General features: G+C 33.5%; 1 protein-coding gene across 1 annotated transcript; it reads right to left on the reverse strand.

Moving 5' to 3' along the window:
• Window positions 1-7,872: 7,872 nt before the first annotated feature.
• LOC139481863 (ADP-ribosylation factor-like protein 1) lies at window positions 7,873-16,273 on the reverse strand. Its single transcript, XM_071265377.1, has 6 exons — window positions 16,165-16,273; window positions 14,223-14,357; window positions 13,486-13,567; window positions 12,202-12,313; window positions 11,405-11,580; window positions 7,873-10,264 (listed from the first exon to the last, which is right to left on the reverse strand). The coding sequence occupies exons 1-6, from the start codon at window positions 16,166-16,168 to the stop codon at window positions 10,234-10,236; spliced, it is 540 nt and encodes a 179-aa protein (XP_071121478.1). The 5' UTR covers window positions 16,169-16,273; the 3' UTR covers window positions 7,873-10,233.
• Between the last annotated feature and the right edge of the window lie 5,079 nt (window positions 16,274-21,352).

The raw sequence follows: 21,352 nt of genomic DNA on the forward strand, positions 1-21,352 counted from the left end.
GTAAAAAAAGATTATTTTAATAAAAAGTCGTTCGGCACATGTTATATAGCAAAATGTATCGACTCTATAACATATTCCCCCTTTTTTTGCCGATACACTTTTTGAATTAAGATCGCATCTGTGAAAATAAGCGAAACCTTTATATTAGCAACATTAACGAGGGGAGGTAGGAGGGGTCCTGATGCCGAAATCCCGGGCTTAAAAACACGAAATCCCGAGGTCCCGAATTTAAATAAATTTAAATCCCGACATCCCGAAATTCGAAAAAAGTATTCCTCGATCCCGAAAGGGTCAATCCCGTAATACCGAGCTTAAAAACACCCGATCCCGGAGTCCCGATAAAGGTCCTACCCCCCCCCCCCCCCCACCCCCACCCCACCCCCCATGAACTGTGACCTATCTAATATTTCATCTTACACCTACCTAAAAATTTCAACAACAAGAGATCCTTTTAAATTAGTAGAAAGTCATAAGTTTGACGGGTCAATTTCTGACTGTATCAAATAGGTGTACTGTAAACGCTATCAAATAAGTAATGTAGATTAACATCTTTTGAATCTAATCCAGTCTGATCACACACATGTGGATAATTCTGTGAGTTTGATTTCTAACCTTTTAAGACAAATCTGAACTCGGATTCTTAACTGAAAAAGTCGATGCGAGACAAACTCATGAAACTGTTATGGTCTACTAATGGAATATCTGTTCCACAAATGACGACGGATATGTTCCAATAGTTGTAACCTCAATCATGATTCTCTATTCCAAAAAATGTGGCCTACCAAATCAAATTTATCAACAGACTTGGCCATGGATATGTGAGCAACACGACGAGTGTCACTTGTGGAGCAGGATCGTCTTACTCTTCCGGAGCACCTGAACACTCCCGGTTTTTGGTGGTGTATTTCTCAGTTTTAGATTTCTGTTTTGTTGACTGTTCTCCGGGGCGGATACAGGATTTTAGAAAGGGGTGGCGAAATTTAAAAAAAAAAATTGGGACCTTTTGGGGGCTAAAAACATTAAATAAGTGTAAAATGCACATTTTAAACGATTCTTTTTTGGCATGTTTATTTTATAGTTGCTGTAAAGTGTAAGGGTTGGACATTTTTGATGCTGTATTCTCCCTATTAATTGTTTATCATAAAATGATAGTATGCATGATCCAAAGCTATGTACTGCTATATTACATGTGGGACTTGTCAGTAAAAAATAGACATGGAAAATTCTCGTTTGTTGTATGTTAAGTTAGAATAACCTCACAGATTTCTTGTAAACCAGATATACACCGGGCTATTCGATGGAATTTACAATACGACCGACTCGATTTAAGAAAGACAAACAAGCAATTTTTATCCAAATGTTTGGTTGATATGTTTCACACAACAAAATTAAGGGAAGTGAGGGGTTCCAAATGCAGTTTGGTCTTGAAAAAAGTAATTAATATATCAGTTCGGCGAAACAGACATTCCAGTCACACATGCAAACCCCCGCCCCCCAAAAAATACGCCCGTTTTTTTTATTCATCATGTTTATTCAATGCTACATATTTCTGTTGGAAATTTTCGTTTCTAATAGCAAAAAAGTGGACAAGATTATTGTTTGGGGATCATCATTCAGCCATGTTATTTCTAGTTAAAATAGGCTTGGGCGTTTGGGGTTACACATGTTTCCGTAGGTAAAAAATATTGCTGTGGAACTTTTTAACATGAAAGTGTAATAGAGTATAACTTTCTGTCTCGTGGAATTGTGAAATAGAAGTCAATATGTTCTTGCTCAATCCTGTTTTGCTTTGAAGATGCATGTCATGATTGTCATCCTCAGTCTATCCATGTGTTACTGTAATTTGAGTTTCAACTGAAACGACTGAGTAACGTTTTTACGGCGAACTGGTCAACTCCACCATAGCGAATCACATGAGTTTGACATAATCAGTAAATACCAGCAAAAAAGATCATTATAAGTAAAGACTTGTCGCATAAAAAATAAATACACGGGAAATGGCAAAGTTCTCGAAGTCTTGTCTGATTAATCAGTTTACAAAAAGGGGGCGTACGCCCTCTACACCCCCTTCTGGATCCACCACTGAGTATTATCTTTTGCTGGCATTGTTAGGTCCGGTTTCGACGTATAAGTTAGACTTTTATATGAAATCTTGCACCTCAATTTAAGTGTAATGTAGTCAAACGTTTGCGAAACGCATTAGAAATCTTTTAAGTATTGATATTCAAAAAGGGACTCGGATACTGAGGTGTTTCGTGCAGTCAGTATGGTGTTGTTAGAACCTTCGAATATCCAAATGAGTTAAGCTTCTTGGAGTCAGTTTTTTTTTTACTGTAGACTCAATCTTTTTCTAATCTAATTTTTCCCTTTCGTGCACTGTACTATCTGCACATGTATTTCTTTGTTTGTATGCTTGACGATTCACATCTCCTTGGGGTCAATCCTCAAATTTGAAAAATTAATAAATTGAGAAAGATCACATCATTAAGAACATGTGTACTAAAAGAGGGACGAAAGATACCAAAGGGACAGTCAAACTCATAAATCTAAAACAAACTGACAACGCCATGGCTAAAAATGAAAAAGACAAACAGAAAAACAATAGTACACATGACACAACATAGAAAACTAAAGAATAAACAACACGAACCCCACCAAAAACTAGGGGTGATCTCAGGTGCTCCGGAAGGGTAAGCAGATCCTGCTCCACATGTGGCACCCGTCGTGTTGCTTATTAAGTTTCAAGTGTTAAAGTTATACTTCAACTTCATCAAAAAGTGCCTTGACCTAGCACTTAACCAAAAACTTTAACCTGAAGCGGGACAGACAGACGGATGAACAAATAGACGCACAAACCGAGAAAAAAAAACATTCTGCCCTTAGGTTTGGCATAAAAAAAAGTCTCCCACAATTAATTTTTCATAATATTTTAACAATCACCTCAGCGAAGGTAGCAGGCTAGGGAGAACAGTCAATTCGTCCCCCAAACATTAGTTTTTAGATACAGCTAAGAATGTTAAATTTGAGTATCTGCATATCATATACATGTAGATTGATAATAAATGTTGCTAGATTAACATCCAGTGGCAAATATTTCAGGCATATTCAGGACCTTGTTAGTTGATACACCATTCGAAGTGAAGAAGAAACACAATATAGTTAGGTAACCTTGGCCTACATTTTAAACAAGACTAAGTACAGTGAAAGCACACAACTTTGTTAATTTGTGGTCAGCTTAACTGTCTATGAGGTTTTTTTGAAGATTTCAAAAATAAATGATGTTACTGATGGCAACTTGGAATTTTTTTTTCATTTGCTCTATCTTACACGTAGTAATTTTATTATGTACTATAACATGTAGATTTTTTTCCCATGACAAAAACTGTGGGTCTTTTCTAGAGGTGGCATGAATCAGATGTAGATACTAAAACCAGGTGCTCCGCAGGGCGCAGCTTTATACGACCGCAGTGGTCGAACCCTGAACAGTTTGGGCAAGTATGGACAAAACATTCTAGCGTGATACAGCTCTGAATTTGGATTGTGATCAAATTTTTGACATTACATGGTTTTTTTTTTTACACAAAACAAATGTCAAGATTTTACAAATTTTATAATTAAAGATTTCTTCTTCAAACTTTTTAAATCTAAAATTAAATAGTTGACACAGCATAGGTTTCTGACACAGAATGAATGTGGTCTAATGAACTTAAAAGTTTGTTTTTGCCTTTTAGCAATTCACTATACTGTTGAATATTAATGCTCTCAAAAAAATGTTTGAAGAAATTTTCTTTTTATTTATGAAATCTGAAATGAGAAAAATTTAACCCCCCCCCCTTTTTTCACATCCCCATTTCCCTTTTTCCAAAACTGATATCAATTCAAATTTCTAATGGAGTTTGCAATAATAACTACTCTTTTAAATACATCATAAAATATTAAAATGTAAAATAAAGTGCTTGTTATCACTGAATGGTACAGATTGGTTGGTAGTAAAAGTGAATATACATTGTTTATTGTATAAATCAATAAAAAAAACTTCATCAGCAACATTTTATATTGGCAAATTTCCAATGAAGTTATTTACATAAAGTTATTGGCAAATAAAAATAGAAAATGACATCATAGTCATGTCTGGCAAATGTCCAACATACATTATCTAAAAACATTTTAGATAAGATAAGGAAATAAGATGTAAAAAAACTGCTTGTTATCACTGAATGGTAAAGATTATTTTAATTTATCAGTTGGTAGTAAAAAGTGAATATACATTGTATATTGTATATAACAAAGATTGAAGTTGATTCTGGACAAAGAAAGATAACTCCAATTAAAAAAAATTCTTGCTATTGCACAATATTTTGCAATTAGATATTTCTTGCTTACTATTCTGGACAAAGAAAGATAACTCTAATTAAAAAAAAATTGCTATTTCACAATATTGTGCAATTAGATATTTCTTGCCATTGCGCAATACTATGCAATTGAAAAGACTTGCTATTGCACAATACCTAATATAATAATTTTAGATCCTGATTTGGACCAACTTGAAAACTGGGCCCATAATAAAAAATCTAAGTACATTTTTGGATTCAGCATATCAAAGAACCCCAAGATTTCAATTTTTGTTAAAATCAGACTAAGTTTAATTTTGGACCCTTTGGACTTTAGTGTAGACCAATTTGAAAACAGGACCAAAAATGAAGAATCTACATACACAGTTAGATTTGGTATATCAAAGAACCCCATTTATTCAATTTTTGATGAAATCAAACAAAGTTTAATTTTGGACCCTGATTTGGACCAACTTGAAAACTGGGCCAATAATCAAGAATCTGAGTACATTTTTAGACTCAGCATATCAAAGAACCTAACTGATTCATTTTTTGTCAAAATCAAACTAAGTTTAATTTTGGACCCTTTGGACCTTAATGTAGACCAATTTGAAAACGGGACCAAAAGTGACCAAAAGTTAAGAATCTACATACACAGTCATGACAGTTAGATTCGGCATATCAAAGAACCCCAATTATTCAATTTTGATGAAATCAAACAAAGTTTAATTTTGGACCCTTTGGGCCCCTTATTCTGTTGGGACCAAAACTCCCAACCTTCCTTTTATGGTCATAAACCTTGTGTTTAAATTTCATAGATTTCTATTTACTTATACTAACGTTATGGTGCGAAAACCAAGAAAAATGCTTATTTGGGTCCCTTTTTGGCCCCTAATTCCTAAACTGTTGGGACCTAAACTCCCAAAATCAATACCAACCTTCCTTTTGTAGTCATTAACATTGTGTTTAAATTTCATTGATTTCTATTTACTTAAACTAAAGTTATTGTGCGAAAACCAAGAATAATGCTTATTTGGGCCCTTTTTTGGCCCCTAATTCCTAAACTGTTGAAACCAAAACTCCCAAAATCAATCCCAACCGTTCTTTTGTGGTCATAAACCTTGTGTCAAAATTTCATAGATTTCTATTAACTTAAACTAAAGTTATAGTGCGAAAACCAAGAAAATGCTTATTTGGGCCCTTTTTGGCCCCTAATTCCTAAAATGTTGGGACCAAAACTCCCAAAATCAATACGAACCTTTCTTATGTGGTCATAAACCTTGTGTTAAAATTTCATAGATTTCCATTCACTTTTACTAAAGTTAGAGTGCGAAAACTAAAAGTATTCGGACGACGACGACAACGCCAACGTGATAGCAATATACAACGAAAAAATTTTCAAATTTTGCGGTCGTATAAAAAACCAAAGATCTTTTCGAGTACATACAATCTAAGACTCTTTCATCTTGCATTAGTATTAAAACATATAACTTTTTTACACTTTACACAAGTATCCCTCATTCCAAACTAAAAGACAAATTGATAGAGTTTGTATTGGTTTGTTTTGTAAAAAAAATAATGACCAATGTAGATACAAGTATCTTTTCGTAGGGAGGGATAAATCCTACTTTGTAAAAAAATAACTCTACATGTATCAAATAAAAAATTATCTAAAACTGATATATTATCAAGATGCTTGATTTCTTGATTGACAACATATTTATTACATATTGAGGATGTGTTTTTCAACAAACTATCAGCATTTCTATGGGAACCAATTGTGCCCCATTTCCTGCGGACTTGTTCCTTTATTCTTATGAAGCGGTCTTCATACAGGAACTTTTTTTAATTTACTTTCGGCTAACTAGATGATGTTCTCTCAATAAATAATTCAAAATTTGGTGACTATGTTGAACTATCCCATAGAACTAGAGATAAAGGATAAAACAGATACAGTTTAGTCTGTCTCAAAAGTTGACAATGAGAGTCAGTTGAAAACAAAACTTTACGACAAAAGAGATGATTTCAGCGTCCCCATTGTCAACTTTCTATTTCTATGTAGCAACAATCCAGCAAAGCCTGCATACAGAGTACATATCTCCTAATTGATACAATATTCCTGTGCTTGTAATTCCTATCATGATTTTCTTAGAGTGTTGCTCAAACAAAGGGCGCTTTTAAACCAAGAGTTCCATATTGTGAAGTTGAAATCATTCCTTAGATAATTTGGATGAAGCCATCACAAGTTGGTTGACCCTTATGAATATCCATTGCACAGATGATATTGGATATGATCCTTATGTGGTAACTACAATCTGTTCCTTTTTTACAAATGTGACCTACTGAATTAAGACTATTTACCAGGTTTGTAATAACTTTAGCAACATGATGGGTGCCACATGTTGAGCAGGATCTGATTACTGGTCCGAAGCATCTGACATCCTCCTCAGTTTTTGGTGATGTTCATGTTGCTTATATGTTAATTTCCAATGTTGTGTCTGGTGTACTATTATTTGTCTGTTTGTCTTTTATCTATTTTAGCCATGTCGTTGTCCCTCTGGTATAGTTTGCCCCTCTTTCATATACTCTTTGATTCATATACAATTAGGGTCTTAATTTTTTTTTTAAATTGATTGGTTGTTGTTTGTTTTACATCCAGTGGCAAATACTTCTTGTATGTTTGGGAGGAAACCAAATTAACTATCAATACTGTATATGTAGCTTCTGCAATATGGGGTCATATATTAGGTGGCCTGCTGGATGGCATAATTTCTGTTCCTTTCTAAAACAATAATTCATACATCCCCCACAGCCAAACTAACACCTCAATCGGCAAAGGTTTGGCTGAAGACCAAGGACTGGCCATATTTCTATACCCCTTACAACTCTTAGGGTTATAAGATTTTGACCATTTGAGTCATAACCATTTATGGATAATTTTCCAATACCACTTTCTGAATATAAGGCATTCTCTTTAACATTTTCAAAATCATACACCAGAATGCTGTGATTGGTTAACAAAGTACCAAACAATTGAAATTCTACCAATGACATCACATTGTTTTTAATTGAGGTATGAACAATGAAATTACCCATAGTCCTTTAGATTATGAAACAGCAAATTTGCTGGAAACATTTTTAAATACTGTAAATTCAGAAATTATTGCGATGTTATTATTATTGCGAAAAATGTGACAGGGTTATAATCGCAATAATTTCATTTCCCATTTAGCAATTTTTTATGAGAATCAAACAGGATTTTTCTCAATGATGCAAAAATTAAATTCGCATTATAGTCTTAAATGACAAAATCGCTATAATAAATGTACACAATAATTTATGAATTTACAGTACCAAATTTAAGAAAATTTTGAATTCAGATGGTGCTTTTGACTATAAATTTGAAAGAGTAACTATACTGGGATATAAACTTATAATCTGACATAAAATTAACACAATCAATACCTCTGAGAGTGATTGATTGATTGTTGGTTGCTTTACCCCGCATTAACACCTCTGAGAGTAAATGAAAGTCATAAGCTTTAGACTTGTAATATTTTTATATTTTCTTTCTCAATGTATAATTATAAAATAAAACTTTTTTTCTCAATAAACAATAATAAATAACCTCACAAAAACAAGCAAAAGACATACATGAATAAACTCCACTTGGTCACATGTGTGTGCATGACAATAGATTGAAAATCGTTATATGAACAACATCAATAATCTATGAAAAATTAATTGTAAACACTCATCCCCCTTAGTTGGAAATCATTAAATGAAACACATATTGTTATCTCTATGTAAAAGCAATTTTAAACATACAACCCTCCCCTCAATCAAAATTCATTAAATGAAACAATTAATCAATCAAGAAAAACAGTTTCTTGACGGAAGCGCTTCCACTACAAAAATTAGCATAGGAGGAGGAATTGATTTAATTTTACCTCACTGGAGATGGTACAAAATATAATACTGTATACAACTTTTGTTAAATAATTATTATCCCTATTTTATGATATTTTCCTTTGATCTTGCTAACTGATAATTTCTTTTCTCAGCAGAGTCGAGTGATATGAAAATTATCGCTAGAAACTAAGGAGGCATGTGGCATTGTCAAGGAAATTGACACCGTTGTCATAGGTTAATAGCCATAAACAGATTATCATTGGTCATCTCAACTCGATTGCCATTCTCACTTTCGCCGTACCGGCTCAAGCGAGAAAAGATGATCAACGATAATCTATAAACATGCACTTCTGGTCAGGCATTATAATTCTGAAAATAAATTTTGATGACTTAATAAATAAACTGAATGATTTAAAATTAAAAACCATTAAATAATTTTTTTATAAAGTAAAGATTTTCATTTACTTTGTTGCTTAAAAAAAAATTAACAAAATTTTTATGTTCAATCAATGAACATAAAAAGTAATGTGATTATATAAAAGATGTGGTTAAATAAATGAATGGGATGAATTAAAGTACACCACAATATGAATCCCCTCTTTTTCATAGATACAACAAATTTTTATATACAGAAAATTAATGGATTTGTAATTTAATCATGTTGATATTCTAAATCAAATTATAATGCCTCTGAATGTGGATTATTTTCTGGTAGTCTGTAAAATGTAGAATGAAAGCTATTTTTAGACAACTTTTAAACATCTTAAAATATCAACAATTTTTTTCTTCAGAAAATGTTAGGAAAATTTTTATATTGTATGCATAAGATTTTAGAAGAAATTAATATAATTTGATACTAGGGACTATACATGTACTAACAAAAGTCAAATGTATATGAGAAAGAAAAAAAACCAAACAAATACATTGTGCACAGAGAGTTTCTGTTAATTCCAAAGAAACTTTTTACAAGAAAAAAACCTTTATAATAAGTATAATGTTTCGCCTCAAGCTATAAATGTATGTACAAATCCCCCATATGTACACATACGTTTATTATGCCTCATAAAGTTAGAACCAACCCAGCTTTTTACATCTGATTTAAATCTATGAAAAGTAATTAGACTGGAGAAGTAAATTGTAGTAGAATTTAAAGATTTAGAGACTATTTTTTGTATGAGTATTAAATAGATATACATTTATTTACACCCAGTTAAAATTCATTGGTATCTTTAAGACAATTTGTACCTTTTAATATCCTTAAGTTTTGCATTTCATTTTAAGCAATACATTTTTTGTAATTTAGACTCAAATATATATATATGTTTCAAATGGAGAAAAACCTTAACAATATGTGATATATGTCAATCATATATTATTAGTGCATTCAGAAATATGATAGAACATTACATTACATCAGCAATGACTGGTATTCAATACACAGAAATATCATTGAAAATACAAGACAAGCATCTACAAATTTTAATCAAAAAATACCTACAACTTTAAATTTGAAAGTCATTACGTGTAAATTTCACCAAAAAACTTGCCACAAAAAAATATTCTAATCATGAACATTTCAGTATGAGCTATGATAAATTTTTGTTGTAAGATTTTTTGTGAAAAGGGATCAAGAAACATAAATATGTACAAATTACTCAACACTGTAGATTATTTTTTCTTGAGACAATGACATTTTATAGACAACCTTTTCATCATGGTTTATAGGTGACAATACCATGGAAATTTTAAGTCCCTTTTAACAATAGTTGAATATTTATGTCAAGTGGATGTTTCTGTAATGTTTGTAGAACCATCAAAGTCAATTATGGTTGGCGAATACAATATCGATTTATAATAATATTTCAATTTTACAATGTACTGGTTTTTATATCTGTTAGCACTACTACTTGACCTCCATCAGTATTTTATCTCATCACACTTGTTGGTCACATTATAACTCCAATAAATATAGTCTTTGTTCTTATTTTCTTCATTTTTGTTGTGTTAATGTGTTTGCAGTCCTGAAATAAAAAAGAATTTACAAATAATTTATTGATTGATTTTTTGGTGTTTAATGCCACTTTCTGAATAAATGGCTATATAGTCGTGGAAGACAGAAGGCTTGACGAGAACCACAACTTTAGACATGAAAACTGACCATGCTAGTTAATTAAGATTGGAGTCGCAAGCACCTGCCATGTGCAATGTTTAAACCCACCACAGTGTTGACAGACTAGTGATAGATATATAGATTCCAACACTGCAACAAGTGTATTACGATATTTCTCCACTTGAGATAGTTAAATTTTATAATTTAAAGCGCGAGGCTTGCCGAGCTCTTTAAATAACTAAAACTTAACTTCGAGAGTGGAGAAATATCGTAATACACGAATTATAGTGTTGGAATCTGTTTCTCTAATGATTTTTATCCTTCTTTTTCAAAGATTTTCAGAAACTTGTGTCTTTTATATGAGACGTCATCAGGCATTGTCGCCTTTTTTCATGACGTCACAATAGAAAAATTCAGAAGAAATCAAAACATTTAGACGTCATAATCAAATTTTCGACTTATCATTTGCCAGGAACAGATTTTTCACTAGTGAAGAGAAATATTTTTCTCACATCGGTCAGGAAATGTGAAAATAGCACAAAAATTAGAGAAAGATAGATATAGATGTCAATAATGTATGATAAAGTACAGTATGATTAACCACAGAAGACCATTTGACCATGAGGTGTCTTTTTCAATTTGTTTAAGAAATATAAAGTAAAGCTACTTGGTTCTTTTAGATTATATTTGAGTAATCTTTGTATTGGGTTGATTCATAATTACTTTTCAGGTATTAATTTTTTTGTCATTTCATTGCATTGGTAAACATGGTTAAGGAAAAACATATGGATAATTTGTACAACAGATTTTAATATAATCAAATTACAACTTTTAAGTTGTTATATGCAAACTATGAAACCACTAATACTGTAACCAACAAATGGAAGGGTTTTTTTTGTGGACAAAACACCAGCATTTTTTTCTGCTTTAGTATGCAGACAATGAAACCACTAATTAAAATTCTAAAGCCAACAAATCAACTGACTTTTTTACAAATTACAAAATTTTGATCCATGAATAAATATATTTTACAGTAACCATGGTAACCTACCATTCCATTGCTTCATTTAGTCCTTCCCCTTTGATTGCTGATGTTTTAAATATCTGATATTTATGTTTAATTGCTGTAAGTCCTAATGCATTAGCTACTTCGCTTGGTGTCATAGCGCCCTCTATATCCTGTTTATTGGCAAATATTACGAGTACAGCTTTTCTTAATTCATCTTCCTATAGAAATATAGTAAATAGAATATGAAAAACATTTTATCGTGAATATTAGTATAGTAAATGATGATGGTTTTGTTATTACTATCCTTTTTTTAACAATCAACAAGCTGCAATAAAACTGTAAATTCAGAAATTATTGCGTGCATTTATTATTGCGTGCATTTATTATTGCGATTTTGTCATTTTAGACTTAAATGCAATTTTAATTTCTACGATTTTGGGTAAAATCTTGCTTTATTCATTTAAATATTTTAAAATGCGAGTTTAAATTATTGTGTTTATAACTCTGTCGCAATTTTCGCAATAATAAAAATCTGGCAATTATTACTGCATTAACAGTATAATTATATGATGATCTGGCCATTACTATTCTCGTTTAAATATTTGTCATTTTAGGGCCTTTAATGGCTTGCTATGCAGGGAGTTTTGTTAACTTCTACACTATTTGGTCTCCGTTGGACAGTCTCTTTGGCAATCATACCACCTCTTTTTATTTTGATATGTATCATTATACATTCTAAAATCTACTTTGTTGAACATAATTGGTTCAAGATTGAGCTTTTCTACTAACAAGCAAAATGCATCCGCTTTCTAATACTTCCTATTTAATAATTTTCTTACCTCTAACATAGAGAACAATTCCTGTTTTGAGATGCCCATTCTTTCTCTATCCATACTATCTACTACATATATAATGGCATCTGTGTTACTATAGTAACATCTCCAATAGGGTCTGAAATTTTAAAGTTAATGTAACTATATATTTATGAATAGTAAAACAACTATTGTTAACAGGACAACTGAAAACTCATTGTATAGGTAGTAAAAGAAATTAAAAAAAGAAGAAAACATGACTTTTCTTCTTTTATAAGTTGAAATTTGAAACGTCTGAGCGATATGTTAACCCTTTCGCCGATGAGTCCCGGTTTACCGGTATTCACGCTTCAGACAGCTGACGATGAGTCCCGTTTTACCGGGATCGGAATACCTCTTTTATATTTCCCGCTCAAAACAGTGCAAACATGAGTTATCTTTCTTTGATGAATACCCGGGTGAAAGTGTAAACATGACGCTTCCGTTTGTTGAAAACCGTGTCAAAATCAGACGAAATTTACGAGAATTTGAAATGAGGGAACATTTTTTTTGAAAGAATATGGAAGAATTGAAGCCAAACTAGTATACTTTTTTGACATAAAATGTCGTTTTATGTACAAAACACTTGGAATGGACATCGTTCAGTGCGACAAATTTGTACAGCCTCATAAATTTTTTCAAAATTATGCCGTTTTGGATTAAAAAATTACGATTTGGGGTCTTAGAGCAGAATTTTGAGAATTTCACCTTGATAATGCCGAAAATTTGAAAATTTGAATATTTTATGAAGAATAAATTATCAAAACATGAACAAAACTGTGAACATGATGTTAGTCAATGAAATAAATACACAAATAACTACAAACAAGTTTTTATTGACATTTATTATGAAGATCTCCCACTTGAGTAATAGTAGCCAGGGAAGCCATCATCTCAGAGTAGCTTCTGTCTGGGCAGCAATCGGTGAAAGGGTTAAACCGTACATCCTAAATAATTCATCTGTCATATAAATTTTAGCATTGAAATACATGTATATAAATTGTAAGTTTTTTTTTGAGAATCAGCGATGCAATGCATTGTGACGTTTTTCTATTGCATTAAATACATCTGATCATATACTGTACTTGTGTGTCAAGACTTAGAGTCAGCAATACATGTCATGCATGTTAATCATTGTATTCATTATTACAAATGTGACATTTTTCTATAACATTAAACACATCTTATTAGAGACTGTATGTACATGTATGTAGCAAATCTAACTCTTTGTAACAACTGTCTAGCAAACCTCACCCTATACTTATTACGTACCTTATACTTGTTTGTCCACCAAGATCCCATACTTGAAATTTTAAATTTTTAAACTGAACTGTTTCAACATTAAAACCAATTGCTGAAAAAGACAGAAATATGTTAAATACATGTACAGGAAAATGATCAGTAAAACACAACAATGAATTGTCATTTAAATATAGAGTATTATTAACCCATTTTTATCATTCATAATTGAAGTAAATCATGACACCAAATATGAAAAATATATATATGTATTTTTTGGTAATAAGCATTGCTTATATTATATGCATCCCAGGGACTCATGGGTTTCAAAAATGATGCACCCAGCTCGATTTCCATGTGTCCAGGACGTGTATACACGTCTTAACCAGAACCCTGTATAAGTTTCATAATAATAATGATGTTCAGTGGTTGTTGTTTGTTAATGTGGTTCATAAATGTATATAGATTATAAAGATTAGACCATTTAAATGGTTTTACACTAGTCATTATAGGGTCCCTTCATAACTTGCTGATTTGGTGTGAGCCAACGCTCCCTGTTAAAGACCATACCTGGACCTATAATGGTTTTCTTTTACAAATTTTTAACTTGAAGGGAGAATTGCCCCATTGCTATTGGCAATCATATCACATTTTCTTGTATCTATAGTTATTACAAAAAATAAAAAAGGAAATTGTAAAATGAACAGTCTATTTTGTCTGTCTGTTTGATTGTAGGTCATAAAATAATGTCTGTATGACATATGGCATACTTGGAATAGTTGTCACAACTTCGCCAACTTGTAGTCTGTATAATATTGTGGTTTTTCCTGCACCATCTAAACCTAAAATCAAAATTCTCCTTTCTTTTGTTCCAAATAAACCAGAAAAATAACTCCAAATTCCACCTGAAAAAGAAAAAAAGTTTATACATGTAACATATATATATATCATGTATTATTGTATACATTTACAATGTAGCATAGCAGGCAACTGCACAATGTTGGTAGCTATTAAAAAGATATTCAACTGATCATATATATCTCACCCTACATGTACATGTATGCTGTTACAGAAACAAATGTTGGTTTTACACTAGTTATTTTTGGGGCTCTTTAATAATAGCTTGCTGTTTGGTGTGCGCCAAGGTTCTGTGTTGAAGACCGTACTTTGACCTATAATGGTTTACTTTTACAAATTGTGACTTGGATGGAGCGTTGTCTCATTGGCACTCATACCACATCTTATTATATTTATTGTTTTTTTCTTCCTCACACATTTGTGATATTCATGATTGTGACATGACTACGTTTTCAATGGTCATTAACATTTCAAAGTGACAAGTGTTTGTTTTAAACAGTGCTGTTGTGTGGTGGTTGTTTTCAACTTATGTATGAAGTCAGGTCAAGTAGGACTAGGTGGTTGCTTATGTGACAGTAGTCCAAATAATTATGACGTCTGGCAAGGCTATTTTAATTTTTTTCTGGGACGACTTCATAACGCTGAAGCCATTTTTTACGTCTGGAGTTTGAGAGCAAATTTTGAAAAATATTAAAATCGATAAATTTTAATGGATCCGAATTTCCAGAACGTTTGATTTACATTATACGGAAATTCGGTTCTGTCAAATTTTACCGAATTTTAAATTTTATATTCACCAGAAGTGATGTTTCGTTGGTAATTGTGGGAAATCATTTCCAAACAAAATAAATATTTCCCCACTTCAAATGGAATTGTATCTTATTTAATCCTTTCTTTTGGATATTTCTGGAAATATTTTACATCAAGAAGCACAAAAAAGGTAGGACTTTGTACATGTTGTAACTACGTAAAATTTTCTAAACGGCAATGAAAATTTCTTGTCTAAATTAGGTGCCAAAGTTGCCCCCAAAATTTGCTATCAAACTCCAGACGTAAAAAAGGCTTCAGCAGCGTAATGACGATGTATGAAGGCGTCCCAGAAAAAAAATAAAATAGCCTTGCCAGACGTCATAATTATTTGGACTAATGTGACAGTAGGTCCATAAAAAAAATATGGTTGTTTGCCATAACCCTACTGTACATAGTACCTACCAGTACATGTATACAAAAAATAGCTAGCTGTCTACAAAAAATCTTTTATTGTCCTGATGTAAAAAAGTGTTTTTTAATCAGATAGGCATGGAGACTAAAAAACATAGTCACTCAAGTGGGTCTCTTTGGGGTCTAAGCGACGTGGGATTGACGATTTTTTGTAAGCGTGACACATGAAAGTTATAAATTTTTGTGTCGTGAAAACGGGAATTGAGGTCTAGTGGGACCTGGGAAATGACAAAAATATGAGAATTGCTTACGTACATAGTGTAAGCGGGATACGGGAATCTTACAAATCAGTAAGCGGGATCTGGAACCCCCCAATGAGACCCCCACTCAAATGCAGGCGATTGTTTAGGCAGGCTTTATGTAACAAGGCTACAAGTGCACTACAGCCTTAAGTATCGTCTGACCCTAGAGATGTCTTTCCAATTGAATCACAAAGTCACAGGCATATCATCACCAGGAGTGACTGTAACTTGATTCACCGAGTCGGTGAGGGTGTACGAGAAATTCATGACACTGACAGTCTACTGTAGACTCTCAGTCTCACATGCAAGCATATGTATAGCAGATATCTTAATGCCATGAGTAGGTTACTGTCGAAAAGTTTGCCTAAATTAATTTTGGTGAATGACGTACCCATTCTTTTTGTATTTGGACAAAATTATTGCGGAATGAGTCTTTGCCGATAACCGGAAGTTTACACGTGTATTTGTAGTACGCATGCGCAAAATTCACTATTCATGACAACAAGTACGGTGTAACAAATCCGGGATTTTGAAAATGACGTTCCTGATGTGGGGATGGGGGTCAATCATATAACTTCAGACAACAAGTCCATGTTATCATTCCGATAAAACAAGGAATGCACGTGATTAATGTCATTATCAAATCGAACAACGACGGAGTCTGAGATGCGCTTTGGGAACGGACCCCCTTTTTCTATTTTTTTATGAACTTTTTTTGTGTTAGTGTTTTTTTTTATACAATGTTATATATGAAATTAAAATAGAGACATATATACATAGATATGTATACAAGTCTCTGGTTAAAATGACAAGCGTTTGACTTTTTAAGCCAAACTCTTTCCCACGAGCGATGATGGAAACTATGTGCTTTTATAATTATTAATATAGATATGATCTACCCGCTATATGGTCCCTATATATATGATTTTTCTCTGCAAAAATCTGCAATGTCGTTATACTATGTAGTGAAAAACTTGTTTTACAATACTGATTAATCTAGATACTATTATAGATAAAGTAAACTATGATGTACAGATTTTAATATCTACTATTTTTGTAGTGGCTCTTGCAAGTCTTTTATAACAGTAACTCAGTAACTAATGAGGGGGGATAGGACCTTTATCGGGACTCCGGGATCGGGTGTTTTTAAGCTCGGGATTTCGGGATTGACCCTTTCGGGATCCGGGAATCGTTTTTTTCGGATTTCGGGACATCGGGATTTACTTTATTTAAATTCGGGACCTCGGGAATTCGTTTTTTTAAGTCCGGGATTTCGGGATCAGGACCCCTCCTATCCCCCCTCACTAATTGCATGTTTTATAATACATAAAACTTGATGAAGCATTGTCTCAAAGTCAATGTCTAATATATAATAATGTATTTATTACAAGTAAAGTATAAAGTCAGGGACTTCGTTATCACAAATTCAGATGTCGATATCTATATTTTGGCATGACATCCCGGGAAGGGGGAAAGGGGGGGGGGGGGGGAAACTGTGCCGACAGCACTTGCCAAATCATACCCTGATTATTGAAAAACATATGCCCTGTTCTAAACAGAAATATTGAAAAACATACTGTGACGACTGGCGTTGGGACGACTATGTATTATAAAGGGCGTATAGTCAGTAGTTATACTGTCCCCTTTCGTATTTGAAACTCAAAACCGATAAACAATTGGAATTAAAAGGTACAGTAACAATTTCCTTATCTGATTTAATACTTACCTTAAACTTCATGGTATTTATTAGTTACAATTTATTAAAGTTACAGTAAGGTTAATCATTTGATAAGTTGACATCCCTTGTTTCTATGATATGAACTCATCCAGGGTTAAAATACCCTCATTACATTACTAGGCAATACAGGGTAATGGTATTGTCCAAAAGTGGTATATCCCAATCATCTAGGGGTATATAAACGACTGTCAGCAGTCCATTCCATTCACATTCAATCCAGTCACGTCTCAGTCCTTACAGCTGAACGGACGTGCTGGGTCAGCTCTCCTTTACCCGCTATCTTCGATGAGGGTTTATTGCTAGATGGTCAACGACATACTACTAAGATGACAGAAACCAATCCATGCCGTACAGAGAGACGTAGTAGTAGGCGTACCCGCGTTAACATGCCTCCAAAACCATTGTCTATTATGGGGAGTGTCATGCCGATTAACGTCCGAGGGCTGTATCCTAGGCTGTTGGGTGATACGACCTACATTTCACTGCCTCAGGGCTTTGGTCCTGATAACGCTTCCTGTCATCTTAGAACTACGTCCACGATTCATCTACCGGTACTCCATCATCGAGGCTAGCGGGCTGCCAAGCTGACCAAACTGGCCCTGAAAGCAGCCGTTGTGAAGTAAAGAAAACAACAAAAATAGTCAAAAAGTAAAATCAACTCACCAAAACCAAGATGGCGGCCTCCATTCGGCGTCCTTTGCTACCCGTTCCTGACCCACGGCACAAAATATTTAAATGCTCACCAATCGTCTTCGGGCACCGAGCCGACCGTGCGAGGGCTGAAAGGCCAGTCAAGGTCGTTAAACACCACCACATATATAGTCAGGGTCGGTATTACGATCAGATCACACTTATAAGTGATAAGATAAATACCTGCTTATCGTTCCAAACATTGGATTCACTGCTCAAGTCTTTCCAATAACTGAAACTTAGCAGAAGAATTACCTTAAGCTATAAGTGAGCTGTATCGAGAGAAACGGAAGAGATAGAGAGCTAAGAGAGCTTCGTTAATTAAGAAAGACATAGCGGAAAGAGCAACAATATTGCAATCCGGTTGAGCTATCTATTTGAGATAGAAATATTGTGAGCCAGTGTAGCTACATCACTAGTGAGTCTGGTGAGCTAGGAGCTACAGACCTAGTGAGCAAGTGGATCTTGCTATTTAGTTGACCCATAGAGTCAGTATGCCAGTTGGGCTTTATAATAATTGAGCTGGAAAGCTTTAATGAGCCGATCGAGAGTTAAACAGAAGAAAATATATACACAAGTCTCAGATCTCGAGAATCAACTCGGGTACGGACCCCAGACACGTTACAATACCCTGTTTTATTATAATCCTGGTACCTTTGATAACTAATTAGACACGCTCAGAAAATGTAAACCCCGTTATAAAGTAACCGTATAAAAAGATGCTGTTCTAGACCCGGATTCTAGACTGTATCTTAAACAGTTAAATAAGCGATCCTGTTCTAGACAAATACTTTGTTTTATAAAAGACCCTATTCTCAACAGCAGAGTATGAAAAAGCGACCCTAGCTGTTCTAACCATCAGGATATAAAAAAGGGACCCTGTTCTAACCATTAGGGCTTGAAAAAGCGACCCTGTTTTGCGGCACACTCATACCACTAAAAATTTAGGAAGTACCCCCCCCCCCGGGGCATTGCATACAAGCATGTTTTTCTCTAACTGTAAATGACGTCTTTATGATAAATCCAATGGAGGTTGGATGGGTACTAATTGATAATCTAAGTCTTATAAACATGATTTATTCACATAATAGTTCTTGAAAAACTGGTCATTATCGTGATATATGGACTGCCCACAGGACAGTGTTATTGACTAAGATAGTGATAATGACTGAGACGAAGGCGAGGTTATTATCGCCGACACAGTCAATACCACTGTCTTACGGGCAGTCCATATATCACGATAATGAACAGTTCTTCAATAACTATTATGTTTATGTCATTGAGGAACTTTTTTTTTTGAAAATTCTCATAAACTCAAAATGTCCAAAGCAAACTCGAGTAGTTGTGCGATTTATATGGCATAGAGTGAAGACCAGTCGTGGTAATACTGCCATTCATTTTAGTGCAATTTTTCAGTATATATGCATACTAAATCAAGTTTTCTATGATTTTATAATTTACCAAAACATATGGTAAACAATTCAATAACTTAATAAATATAAAATTGAAACAGGAAAATATTTTATTATATAGGGACATCTCTCTAAACAGAGAAACCACGCCTCACCGGTCATTAACAGAGAACTCACGCCCCAACGGTCTTTAACAGACGGAAACCACACCCACCGGTCATTATCATGTAAAAATCCGTTACGACCGGTTTTCTGGTCCGTTTTGTTCTGTTAATAACCGATGGAATTTATTACTGAAGAATAATGAATGTCATGTGGCCCCTTTTTATCCAATAAGAGAAGTTTATTCTCAACCGATATGAAATAATCTTCATTAGTTGTTATCTATTTATGGCTTTGACCGACTAGCTGTCAGTAACTGAGAATACTCTCAGATCTCTACTTAGTTGGCAGTGTTTTTACTGGTTCACGTTTCAAGGATGTTATAAAATCACTAATCATGCAGTTCAGGGATTTTGTACAAAATCACTAAAATAATTAAGATCTTTTATACAGATTCCCTTTGATTTGAACATTCTTATGAAAAAGTCTACAGAAATTACAATTAACGTTAAACTTGTAAACTACCTAGTCTAAATCAGGGCAGAGACATATATACACAGAGATTGGCAACTGTAACATATGTGTATATATGTCTCTGATCAGGGGTTTTATAAGAGCACTAATCATGCAGTTCAGTGATTATAAAAAATCCCTGATTTTACAAATTCACTGTAACATATATTATTATAACTTGTCAATCTACAACATTTTGTAGATAAGTCTCTCTCTCTATATATATATATAGAGGGGTGTGTTGAAGGATGCGGATGTACTGTTAATATTCATTTATACGTGCTTATATATATATATATATATATATAACTCGTCTAAACATCAACCCAACAATGTTAGATCTGTAAATTTGCTTTCGCAAATTTTTGGTTCTTCCCTCGCCGGGATTCGAACCCATGCAGGGAAGAACCAAAAATTTGCATGGTTCGAATCCCGGCGAGGGAAGAACCAAAAATTTGCGAAAGCAAATTTACAGATCTAACATTGTTGGGTTGATGTTTAGACGAGTTGTATATACATTATGTACACAGCCATGTATCACCATCATTGATGGCGATCCGATGGATACATCTGTTGTAGAGTTGTCACTGACTCAGACGTACTTATATATATATATATATATATATATATATATATAGGCATTTGTTTTGTGTTTTGTACACAATCCAATCCTACCCACCAATACGGCAAAATAATATAATTATATATAACTAATATAGTACAAAGGTGTAGATTAAAAATTACACCACTCCAGGCCCTTTTGTTTTCCACTTAATTAATATTGCCAATAATTAAGTTCCGGGTCGAGTCCGCTACCGATACCAATAGTATATTCACCTGTTACCTATTACCTTATCTGTACGTTCCGCATCTGACAGGCGCACCACCAAACGTTGTATCCAGGATTAATATGATATATACACGGGTCATAACCACAGGGTTGACACTACTAAATTGTCAAATTGTTACCTGTTGTATTTTAATCAGTAAGACTTTCTAAGATAACAATACGAATACTAAAAATCTGGACTAAAAATAAGGCGTATAGGTACAGTTTTCAATTTGTTAGTGGGCATGACGTAAAACAGCGAAGCAAAGAATTCAACTTTATTTATAACTTATAT

The sequence above is a fragment of the Mytilus edulis genome, chromosome 7 (genome assembly GCF_963676685.1).
Source record: "Mytilus edulis chromosome 7, xbMytEdul2.2, whole genome shotgun sequence".
In the NCBI taxonomy this organism is placed as follows: domain Eukaryota; kingdom Metazoa; phylum Mollusca; class Bivalvia; order Mytilida; family Mytilidae; genus Mytilus; species Mytilus edulis.

Bases quoted from the DNA above. Each gene is read 5' to 3' on its own strand.
- LOC139481863 (XM_071265377.1), bottom strand. The intron at 13,568-14,222 runs GTATGCCATATG...TGTCTTTTTCAG, and splicing joins AGTTGTGACAACTATTCCAA to CAATTGGTTTTAATGTTGAA. The intron at 11,581-12,201 runs GTAAGAAAATTA...ATATTTCTATAG, and splicing joins AATTGTTCTCTATGTTAGAG to GAAGATGAATTAAGAAAAGC.